Source organism: Leucopleurus acutus (assembly GCF_964270905.1).
Source record: "Leucopleurus acutus genome assembly, chromosome: 9".
NCBI lineage: Eukaryota > Metazoa > Chordata > Mammalia > Artiodactyla > Delphinidae > Leucopleurus > Leucopleurus acutus.
Window position 1 is genome coordinate 23,456,517 of NC_139144.1, and position 12,520 is coordinate 23,469,036.

At 38.1% G+C, this 12,520-nt stretch overlaps 1 protein-coding gene across 1 annotated transcript in view; it reads left to right on the forward strand.

The window, feature by feature from the left end:
- CCDC146 (coiled-coil domain containing 146) overlaps positions 1 to 12,520 on the forward strand; it is a gene marked incomplete at both ends in the record, with an annotated part of 109,213 nt that overhangs the window by 75,625 nt on the left and 21,068 nt on the right. Inside the window, 3 exons of the mRNA XM_082846652.1 lie at positions 136 to 209; positions 1,139 to 1,366; positions 2,014 to 2,200. Of these exons, the coding sequence (XP_082702778.1) occupies positions 136 to 209; positions 1,139 to 1,366; positions 2,014 to 2,200 (489 nt within the window). The remainder of the gene's footprint in view (positions 1 to 135; positions 210 to 1,138; positions 1,367 to 2,013; positions 2,201 to 12,520) is intronic.

Consider the following 12,520-nt stretch of genomic DNA (forward strand, 5'->3'; position numbering starts at 1 on the left):
TAAAGCACACTGCATAGTACAGGACAGGCAGTAAGAATTCTACACCTCGTAGTTCTTTTCTCTTTCCTGTTTAATTTGCTTGACTGCTTCTGGTCCAAGACTACATAATTTAACATGGTTGCATTTCTTTACTAGGCTGAAGAGGTCCACCATCAATCCATTCCTGTACAAATTGGAAAAGAGATAGAAAAAACAACACGCAAAAAAGTGTATGGCTTAATTTTATTTTTTATCCCTCCCAGCCCACGCTCCCCCAAGTTATGTGTGCATGCTAAAACAAGAATATTAACCACTGAACACATCGAATTACTGTTATAATTTTAGAAATATCTGCATTTGGCCCTGTCTAGGTTGTATATATCAAGTTCTTCAGGAGAATGTAGTGCAGCACATTACTGTCATTCCTAGCATTTATGTCTTAATTTTGGGACAATATTCTCTTTCCAATTTTATATCATATCTCTATGGAGAACACCAACTGACTTTAACAGATCTGTGTATGGAATAAATGATTGGAACTGTGTAGAGTTTCATGGTCTAGATATATGTTGGCCAGCCAGATGCCTAAAGCCCAAGTGACAGTAACTCTTCACTTGCCAGCTATTCACGTGTGTAAGACCCCCAAGCATTCAGAGCAGATTTGGAGGCAGAAGTCACTGAGGAATTCTCAAGGTTTAGAGGAACCGAAAAGGGTAAAGATAAGTGAAGATACAAAAATCTGGAGAAGTACTATGATTGCTCTGGTGACTGATCTTAAAAGAAGAGAGAAAAAAAGCAGCAGACACTAGTAACGTTTCTAAAAGCCAAGCCCACTAGCACCAAAGTTGAGAATTTACCTCAATTCAGGGAGGCTGGTCAGGTTGAGGGCAGAATCCCAGGAGACGGTAGCAGTGGGGATCTGGGGAGAAAGTGGGGAGGCTGGACAAATTCCTGCCCTCAGTGGCACTCAATGGAGATATCCCCTCAGTCCCACTCATCTGTGGTCTTCACCCCACTTCTGAGATCACTGAATTTGTGACTAGCCCTTCTGTTGCCTGGTCAGAAAGTAAAAATAGGTAGACAGCCTGGGCTAAAAATAAGGCAAACTCATGTGTGTGTTGGGCACAAATGTATACGTGTATGTATGTATCCCTCACAGAGAAATGGAAAAGAAAAAACTGGTCGTGGAATATGAACTCAAAGAGCTAAATGACTCCCTAAAGAAAGTTGAAACCAAAATTAACGCTGTAATGGAAGAAAAGGAGGACACAATAAAGGAAGTTGAAGGCAAACGAGCCTTGCTTGAAATTAAAGAACAAGAGTATAACCAGTTGGTCAAGCTACTGGAATTAACCAGAGAGAATGAAGCAACTTCGCTAACTGAAAGGTTAGTTATATTAATGTGTTTCTGTCATCTAAATTTTCTTCAATTTGTATTTGAGGATTCAAAACATAATCTCAAACATTTATATTGATTCAATAAACATTTTTATAGAAGTTTACATTTTTACCATTAATAAAAATATATTATTAAATAAAGCATTTCAAAGTATTTCTCCATCCTTTATTCTTCACTGCCCTCAATTTCCTGTGCCCAAAAACTTAAGGACACAATCTATCGCACTTTTTTCAGTTTCTAAAACATGCCTCAGGGAAATTCTATCACTGGAGTGTGCTATAATGGAGGGACTTTTTTCCCTGAAAATTATTGTATTCTGAGGTAATCATGATTTTTTTCCTAATGGGAGCAATTTTGTGGTGTGAGTCTCTGGCAGAGTGTTATTTTCCATTTTTAAGCAAAATTTCAGGGAGACTAGAAACTTCTGCCTCTGCCAATTTGCTCTTCCATTTGGGGTTTTTTTAGTGGCTGTGACTCTGACAAGAACTTGCAAACAGAATTGCTTTGGGCATGACTTACAATTTGATTCTAGCATGAAAATAGTTCTGTACGCACCTGCTGAGCACACTGTCTTGCAAAACATGAAGGGCAGTTGATGACAAATCACTTTCATATTCTCTTTTTACCCGGAACAGAGGGATCTTGGATCTCAATTTACGAAACTGTCTCACTGACAAGCAAAACTACCATGATGAACTTTCCCGTAAGCAGAGAGAGAAAGAGCGAGATTTTCGAAATTTAAAAAAAATGGAGCTACTCTTGAAAGTGTCCTGGGATGCACTCACTCAAACACAAGCACTGCAACAAAGGCTTCTGTTAGAGGTGGGTGCTAAACACCACTATCGGGTTTGTAAGCTCTGCGACGTCTTTTTGTTTTTTGGGTTTTTTGGTTTGGTTGTTGTTTTTTTTTTTTCCTTTGGGCCGCGCTGGTGCGTCTTGTGGGATCTTAGTTCCCCAGCCAGAGACTGAACTCAGGCCCTTGGCAGTGAGAGCGTAGAGTCCTAACCACTGGACCGCCAGGGAATTCCCTCAGTACTGTCTTTTTTAAGCAAAAATATTTCAAGAATTTGTTTTTGCTGTCAATAAAGAAAGAGGGAAAGGAAAAGAACAGAGAAAAGATAACTTTAAAATGGATCAAACCTGTTATAGAGGCTCTGTCTTATAGTATGTTTCAATCTTTTCGTTAGCCCAAGATTAGAGAAATGTCTTATTGGGATCAAGCATCAGCCTGGCCAGGGGAGGCAGTTTGGCCATCCGGCTCTGGAAGAGCTAACGGGTTCATTACAGGGTAGGACCAAGTGGACCACTATGTTTGAAGTAGTTGAAAGAGTCAGATCCAGAATGGTGTCACTGTAGACTACAATAGTCAGAAACAAGATCAGATCATGTAAATATAGATGGACAGTCAGCCTGTACCTCCAATTAGTCAAGGGCCATCAGAACCCAATGTCTGGCTACCTGGATAATTTTGTGCAGTATCAGAGGTGTACTACAACCGGAGAATGCTCAGTATAGCTGTTACTTTCTTACTACCTCTGCACTCCCAAATGGAGGGGTTTTGGTCCTGTTGCCTCTGATTCCCTCCTCTCTCACGTGGCACTCCCTGTGCTAATCAACCGAGCAGTGCTAAAAGGCAGTGGATTGTTGAGAGGGCTGCATCCCTGTGCCCAGGCCTTAGTCAGTGCTTCCTTTGGTGAAAATGAGATCAGTCTCTGAGATGAAGCAGCTGGGGGTACAGAAATCATACCTGTTTTCTTCAGGATTGTCATGGTCCCTGACCTTATGGAGGTTCATGACCTCAGACATGTAAACAGGAGTTTCCAGCTGTGGTAGACACTTCTGATCCTAACCTATAAGCCTAATGTTCTTCTCCTTCTGGGAATATGGAAGGTTTATACTTCCTTGTACCCTCTGTCATTGAGCAGGGTCATATGATTGGTTCTGGCCAAGGGATTGTGGGCAGAAATGACACATGTTCCTTCCATCCTGGAGCAGTGTGAGACCCTCTAGCTCTTTCCCCCATCCCGTGGCCTTGTGGAAGTACAAGATGACATGGAAATGCTGTAAATGGAAGCATCCAGGAATGCTGAGCCAACTGTGGTCGTGGAGAATCACCTTGACTGGCCACAGGCTTTGTCAGAGCAAGAAATAAGCTTTCATGCTTTTGAGCCATGATAGTTGGGCTTGTTTCTTTAGCATAACCTAGCCTATCCTGATTGAAAGACCAAGATTTAGCAAAGTGTGAAAATAACTGGTTAGAGTTATGAGAAGTCTAAATAACTAGGTCTTGGTCTTGCTGTCAGATGGCACTCATGGACCTTTTTTCCTATCTCAATGGGGCAAAATGTGCTTTTCACAATTTTGCAAAACAAATAGAACAGTTATTTGTTATTATTAAATAAAACAACAGTATTTATGTTTCTCATCTACTTTTAATAGTTTTATTAAAATTCCTGCGTGTAGATTGATTCTTTTATGACAATGAAATATTTTAAACTATAGAAATGCTTTTTTCCATAAAAGTTTACGTTGTCTGATATTAGTACAATCAACCATTACACTAGTTTTTTTTTTATTGTTGTTAGATTTTGCATGATTATTTCCTTATCCAACCATTTACTTTCATTCTCTCTTTGTCCTCATCTAGGTGTGTCTTTCATATGCAGGATATACTTTTTAATATCTAGTCTGAAAACTTATGCCTTTCAGTTCTTGTATATAGTCCAAAAACATTTAAAGTAATTATGGATACACTTGGGCTTATGTCTACCGTATTACTATTGCTTTTTCTTTGTCCCATCCATTGTATGTCTCATTTTCTCTCCTTATCTTTTCTTCTTTCGGGTTAATCAAAAAGATGAATTGTTCAATTTCCTATTGTTCTATTTTCCCCATTTTTGATATGCATTAGTTTTGCATTCTCTTTCCATCCCGAGTGGTTATCCTAAAGATGACACCATTCATCCTTAAATTAGAGTCCAGTAAAAATTCTTTCACTACTTCCTGGATAATGCTAGAACCTTTGAAGACTTTAACTCTATTTACCTTTGCAACTCTCATACGTTCACATATATTTTTTAAATCCAACTTTTCAAGTTATTCTTACTTGAAGTATTGGCTAACTACAAGCTATTCTATTTTAGCCCAAAGCCTTTCACATTAGGATGTTAAGTTGGAACTTTGGGTAAACACAGACCTTCTGGTACTCCACCTCAATCACGGTGAGATTTACAGTGATTAGCAGCTAAAACATTTCTTCTAAGACCTAGTGGAATCCTAGATGTGATGAGTAGGAAGCTCTTAGGAGCAGCAAATGTTGTTTTTATTGATAATGCAATCCCTGTTTATTGACCAAATAACCATAAGTAAGATTTCTTTAAACAATAATAGGAAAAAAATTATCATTGCCTTTAGTAATCTATTGTGGTGATTCCAGTAGTAAATAAAGTCACTCTGTTAAATATTTGCTAATGCTGACTCAACAAAACATTACCCTTAAAAGTAAAAGATAAATAGAAGCAGTAAGATAATTTGCCACTTAGAGAAATACCTATTAGTGATCTCAAAAGCAGTTATACACTGATAAAAGTCACAATATTGGTTCTAAAATATGACACACACTAAACAAAATTAAGTTGGTCTCTACCAGAAAATCTCAATTAAATAAAATAGAAGGGGTACATAAACATAATATAAAATGTAATTCTGCCATTTATACTTCCAGGTAAGATATGAAATATTGCAGTAGACCATGGTTCCTGTCATAGTAGCCAGAAAAAATGGATAAACTAAAAATCAGATATTTTAAAAAGACATATGAGAGTTGTGGGAAGTAAATTCTAAAACAGCATAAACACTTCATAGGTGAACAGAGACAGGTAGGCTTTTTCCTCCCTGAAGCATTTGCCAAGTCTAGGCATGGGCAGGTAAAAGATGGACCTCCCAAGAAATAACAAAGCTGGAGGCATAACCCTCCCAGACTTTAGACAATACTACAAAGCTATGGTAATCAAAACAACATGGCACTGACACAAAAATAGACATATAGATCAATGGAACAGAATAGAGAGCCCAGAAATAAACCCACACATCTTCAGTCAGTTAATCTTCAGCAAAGGAGGCAATAATATACAATGGAGAAAATACAGTCTCTTCAGCAAGTGGTGTTGGGAAAGCTGGACAGCCTCATGTAAATCAATTATATTAGAACACTGCCTGACACCATACACAAAAATAAACTCAAAATGACTTAAAGACTTAAATATGAGACATGAAACCATAAAAATTCTAGAAGAAAACATAGGCAGGGGCTTCCCTGGTGGAGCAGTGGCTTAGAATCCACCTGCCAATGCAGGGGACACGGGTTCGAGTCCTAGTCCGGGAAGATCCCACGTGCCACAGAGCAACAGAGCCTGTGCGCCACAACTACTGAGCCTGTGCTCCAGAGCCAGCAAGCCACAACTGCTGAAGCCCGCGTGCCTAGAGCCTGTGCTCCGCAACAAGAGAAGCCACCACAATGAGAAGCCCGTGCATTGCAACAAAGAGTAGCCCCCACTCACCACAACTAGAGAAAGCCCACGTGCAGCAACGAAGACCCAATGCAGCCAAAAATAAATACATAAATTACCAAAAAAAGAAGAAAACATAGGCAAAACATTCTCTAACATAAATTCTCTTGGGTCAGTCTTGCAAGGCAATAGAAATAAAAGCATAAATAAACAAAGGGAATCTAATCAACCATATAAGCTTTTGCAAAGCAAAGGAAAGCATAAACAAAACGAAAAGACAACCAATGGACTGGGAGAAAAGATTTGCAAATAATGCAACCGATAGAGATTAATTTCCAAAATATACAAGCAGCTCATACAGCTTAATATAAAAAAAAAAAAAGAAAACAAACAACCCAATTAAAAATGGGCAGAGACCTAAACAGACATTTCTCTAAAGAAGACATACAGGTGGCCCTCAGGCACATGAAAAGATGCTCAACATTGCTAATTATTAGAGAAATGCAAATCAGAACTATAATGAAGTATCACCTCACACCAGTCAGAGTGGCTATCATCAAAAAGTCTACAAATAATAAATGCTGGAGAAGGTGTGGAGAAAAGGGAACCCTCCTACACTGTTGGTGGGAATGTAAATTGGTACAAGCATTATAACAGTGTGGAGGTTCCTTAAAAGACTAAAAATAGAGCTACCATATGATCCAGCAATCCCACTCCTGGGCATATATCCAGAAAAGATGAAAACTCTAATTTGAAAAGATATATCCACCCCAATGTTCATAGCAGCACTTTTGCAATAGCCAAGACATGGAAGCAACCTAAGTGTCCCATCAACAGATGAATGAACACATACACACACATACATACACACACAGAATATTAGCCATAAAAAAATGAAATCATGCCATTTGCAGCAACATGGATGGACCTAGAGATTATCATACTAAGTGAAGTAAATCAGACACAGAAAGACAAATATCATATGATATCACTTATATGTGGAATCTAAAAAAATGATACAAATGAACTTATTTACAAAAGAGAAATAGACTCACAGATATAGGAAAAAAATTATGGTTACCAAAGTGGAAAGGGGAGGGGGAGGGATAAATTAGGAGTATGGGATTAACAGATAAATACCCACATATATAAAATAGGTAAACAACAAGGATTTACTGTATAGCACAGGTAGCTATATTCAATATCTTGTAATAACCTATTATGGAAAAGAATCTGAACCTGTACACCTGAAACTAACACGATATTGTAAATCAACTATAGCTAATTTTTTTAAATAAAAAAATTAGAAACAACAATGTCCTACTGTATAGCACAGAGAACTATATTCAATCTCCTATGATAAACCTTAATGGAAAAGAATATTAAAAAGGAATGTGTATATATATATATGTATAACTGAATCACTTTGCCGTACAGCAGAAATTAACACATTGTAAATCAACTATACTTCAATTTAAAAAATATTAAAACTGAAAAAAAATTTGATAATGAATATACAACCTTTAACACCTTCCCAGGCAGACAGCAAGTGGACATGTTACCTCTTAGTAACAACAGTAGTGCTAACTACATGTGACACACAGCCACTGGGGATGTGGAAATAAATGCAGCCTATTTGAGAAGCTATAATTAGAAACAAGGAAACCTTCTGAACCCTGTTTTCTGCCTTCACTCAAAGGCTCACCTCAGTGGCGCTCATTGCCCAGTAAGTTCCAAGCATAGTAGAGGATACCTCACTGGCCAGGGGCCTCCATCCATTGGTAAAAGGACCACCTCCATGGTAAGAAACATGAGGTTGTGGGGAGTAGGCAGTAGTGCTCAGTGTCTAAACTCAATTCTGGATTGAGAGGAGAATCTTGCTAATTTGCTCCCAACACAAAGCACACAGGAGTAAGCATTTAATGCAAAGTAGAAATGACCGACCATATCCTGAGTCCAGGACTCTGCTGCTCCCAGGAACACCAAACTGAAACACCAAACTGAAAAGCAAAGTCATTTTGGAAGAAATAATCCAGCCTCACTTGCTCTGGTCACTTACTTTACTTTGATGAATGCTCTAGGGTCTCTCTCCTTGTGCTGGCTTCTCAGCTCAGAATAGCTGGGGTTCTGGCATTCCTCTCAAGGCAACTGATTTGTACATTTTGGAAAGTTTGAGTGTTCATCAAATAAAACTAAATAATGGCCTAGTGCCTACTTCAAAAAAGAAAAAGAGAGTTGAAGATAATGGTTTAAATGACTAAAAAAAATGTTCATTGGAAGATTATTTTTTTGGTCAATGAATGTAGACTGGAAAGTGTATTCAGGTAAAACTGATAAAAGAAAAATCAGATAGAAGAGAAAAGAATGACCAATGACTAGAAGAGGCAATTTTTCACGGAGTATAAAGAACCAAGGGTGAGTGCATATGTTTAAGAGTCTGAACTACTTGGGGTAACTCTAACTGTTCAGGGAACACAACAGGGGCCTATATATCCCACACCAAATGGATAAATAATCCCTACTCCTCAAACTCTCACTTAAGAGGTAACATACACAGTCTACCAAAGCAATAGAAATAAAAGCAAAGATAAAAAATATGGGACCTAATCTAACTTCCAAGGATTTGCACAGCAAAGGAAACCATAAACAAAACGAAAAGACAACCTATGAAAGGGGAGAAAATATTTGCAAATGATGTAACCAACAAGGGATTAATTTCCAAAATATACAAACAGCTCATACAACTCAACAACAACAAAAACAAACAACCCAATCCAAAAATAGGCAGAAGAACTAAATAGACATTTCTGTTAAGAATACATACAGATGGGGGCTTCCCTGGTGGCACAGTCGGGGAGGAATTGGGAATTTGGGATTAGCAGATGCAAACTATTATATATAGAATGGATAAACAACAAGGTCCTACTGTATATCACAGAGAACTATATTCAATATCCTGTGATAAACCATAGTGGAAAAGAATATTCAAAAAAAGAATGTATATATATGTATAACTGAACCACTTTACTGTACAGCAGAAATTAACACAACATTGTAAAGCAACCATACTTCAATAAAAAAAATGAAATATATCCAAAATAGATAAATAAATGAGATGTGTGAAAAGTGTAAAAAAAATAAAATAAAATAAAAGCAACACACATATACATCCTAAACTGAACTCTGAAGTCTATAATTATAATTTCCTCTCTGTTTGGTCCATCACTTTGCCAATAGTTTGTCCTTATTACGGTTTTTTCCTTCAAAGAAACGCAAATAAGATTCTTGGCTTTTAATCAAGAGAAGGCTTAAGTGCTCTACCATCTAATTACTAATGTAGAGTGGGCTCTGTTTGTTTCTGTATGTTGAGGTACAGTTGGTCCTGCAGTACCAAGAAATATATATGATTTTTATTGGGCTTTAAAAAAAAAAAAAAGAGAATATGGGCCTGCCATAGGGAGAGAGACTTTGCTGGGGTTAGGCAAAACAATGACAAATTGGAATATGGAGGATTCCTTAATCGAAGACATCACACTCTCAGGAAATCATACTATACATTACAGTACACCTCTGCATTTAATCGTGGCTCCTGTTGACTTCCATTTGGCACTGAAGAGAAATAAAACCCCATATCTACACTTTAATACAGTCCCCTCAGTGACTAGAGGTTTTGCTCTGACATTCACTGTCATGTTTTAAGGGTTGGAATAGTATGACTCTGCAAGGTTATTCTCTTTCTAAACACAAAACCATGCCCAAGATTGTGACGACAACAACAAAATCCTATAACCAAGTAAATATGTCACTTTCTGTACGTACATGTCAAGCAGTATACCATGCAGGTCATCAATCCCAAGGGAGCAGAACGCCATGCACCACTTACCAGTCCTGGGGAGGAGGCCCGTTGCATCTTGGTATTGGAGTCACCAAGGAAAACACAATAGTCAAGCACTGGACGGAACAACACTTTACCTACATAAAGAAGAGACAGAGGAAGATCAGCTTCAGTAGTGGGCATTGGTCCCCCGTGGCCAGCAGTCTCTCCTGACAGCTAGCTCAGGGCGATTGGCCTATGTTCACAACTGTCTTACCACAGCGAAAGGAACATTGACCACCACCCCCTACCTTGTGGAGTCTGAAATACTGAAAACTGGGGGTGTGCCTGAGGGCCATTGACATACAGGCTTAAGCAGAACAAAGGAGTTCTCAATGTGCCTGAAACAGGGAAACATACTCCCACACAAGGTGATAAACCCAGCACAGGCTGTGTGGACTCTCTATCGCTTTGTAAAGAAGTGTTCTAGGCCCAAAGCCCACTCTTATGTGGCCAAGTGGGGGTGGAAAGACTGCATGCAGGAGACTGCCTTTCCCAACAGCACTTTTCCTTTATTTGTAGTTTTCTAGAAGTTTCATTTTTCTCTCCTCTGATTTAGAAGTGATTCTGCATCTCTCTCTTAATGGCTCCCTTCCAGTGTTAAAGACAATTGTGACAACAGAACTATACGGAGGAGAGCATCAGCTTCAAGTCAGACAGAGTCAGGTTTAAATCCTAGATCCATGGAACAGCTTCTGATGTTAGGCATTTCTAACCTTTGAACTGGGATTATTGCAAGGAATAAAAGTGATTACACATGTGAAGGTGTGTGGTACTAAGAATATGATACCAATAAATAAATGTTGCTTTCCTTCCTGTATAAACTTTTCCAAAGGCTCAAGAAAATTTTATAATCAGGATAAGACTTTGAATATGGCTATTTCATTCCAATGGAGAGGATGGCACCTGCAGGCCCTGTTGACAATGCTCAGAAATGCCTCTTAGTATCCTCTCTGCATCATCTGAATGACTTCCACTGCCCATCAGCTGTTCTCCCTAGGTTCTGTTCCTTTCATGTCCAATCTATCCTCCATTTTGCTACTAAATTAATATTTTTAAATGATACTTTCATGTGTCACCTGACCGAGACATTCAATGTTCTTTATTTTACATAATCATAGAATGAAAGAACTGAGAGGAATCATAAAGATCATATGGTCCAAGGAAGGCAAGTGCCAGTTCTGTTCAGCTGGTGGTAGCTCCTTGTAGTGACCATGTTGCAAAGGATTCTGAGACTCAGCAGTCTTATCAGCTCTGCAGTTGATTAGTGATGTCTGCCTCAGGTATAGAAAGATAGATGACAGCACATACACCATATATTTCCTAGTCTTAATCAAGTCGTATTCCTTTAGCTGATTCTTGTGATATATCTTCATAGTCTAAGTAATATACTAATAATGCTACTCCTTGATTTTTCAGTTTTAGACCTGATTATTTTTACTTCTCACTATAAAAGGTGAGGATTAAGCTTTCTTTATACCCCTGTTCAACACACACATTTCTTGTCCCTCCACACAATAAATAGCCTCATGACATAATTTTAACAATTTTGAAATTTCATATTTACATTATTATGAATAAAGGTTATTCACACCTGAGTCATATTAGATAATTACTTACAAAATTTTGTGTTCCCCCAAATTTATAAACATTCTGTTTTTTTTATTTGTAGTTTTCTGTATACTTATAATTAGTTTGACACCAAACTGTCCTCTAATTGTATAAATTTTCTCTCAGCATGTTAAAACATATTTGGTAGTCTATTCATTTAACCTTCTTGAAGAAATCACTTGAGACTTTTCGGTAACCTCCAGCCAAAGTCCAGTAGGAACATATCCGTGGTTGAATGAGTTGAGTTTATTACTCATTGCAGCAAGGGAAAACACTCACCAGGGGGAACAGTAGAGTATCTCAGTACAGGGTATTAGAAAGGCCTTACAGGATTTGGGCTTGTGTTATATGTTTTGGGGGATGGTTTAAGAAAATGGGACTCTGCCCTAGATTTGAATATTGTCAGAAAGTGAGGTTAATTCTATGATTGAGTATCTTAATAAATCTTAAGATAGAGAAAAGACTAGATTAAAGCTAAAGCTGTAGTTGGTAAGGAAGACTGTGAGATGGGAATACGTGATATTTTGTGGCTTGGAAAATGTTCATGTTTTTGTCTGTGACCAAAGACAAATACAGAGTGGTCCTGTTTTTTTCTATGATCATAGAATCGTCTTGTCTGATGGTGATTTTCTGTGAAATTGTTTGTGTTCAGTAGGAGAACACCAAGGCCCAGCTGTGAGTGCCAACTCCCAGATCTCAGAAGCTGCTTCTCCCTTCTCAGCCTTCTGATCTGTAACAGACTGGTCTCACTTCTCTACATGTACACTCCCCAGCTTAGGAGCCTTACTCCATCATCTTGGTGACTCCTTTTACCTCTCTCCTATGTTGGATCCCCTATTTCATGTGTCTCTTCTATTTCTCTTTTGGCTTATTCTCTTTTTGTGGGAGGAGCATGTCTTCCAGTAGCTTCCTAAGAAAGGTGAATGGAAAGTAGTTTGTTAAGACCTGTGTGTCAGAAAGTGCATGTCAGAACATATTTTATCCTCACTCTAGTTCATAGATAATTAATACTTTAAGTGGATATGACATTTTAATTGGAAATTATTTTTCCTCATAATGAAAGCATTGATCAATTTGTCTTTTATCGTCTAAAGTCACTACTAAGAAACTTGGTGTCAATTCTGATACTTGATCCTTTGTTTGAAACCA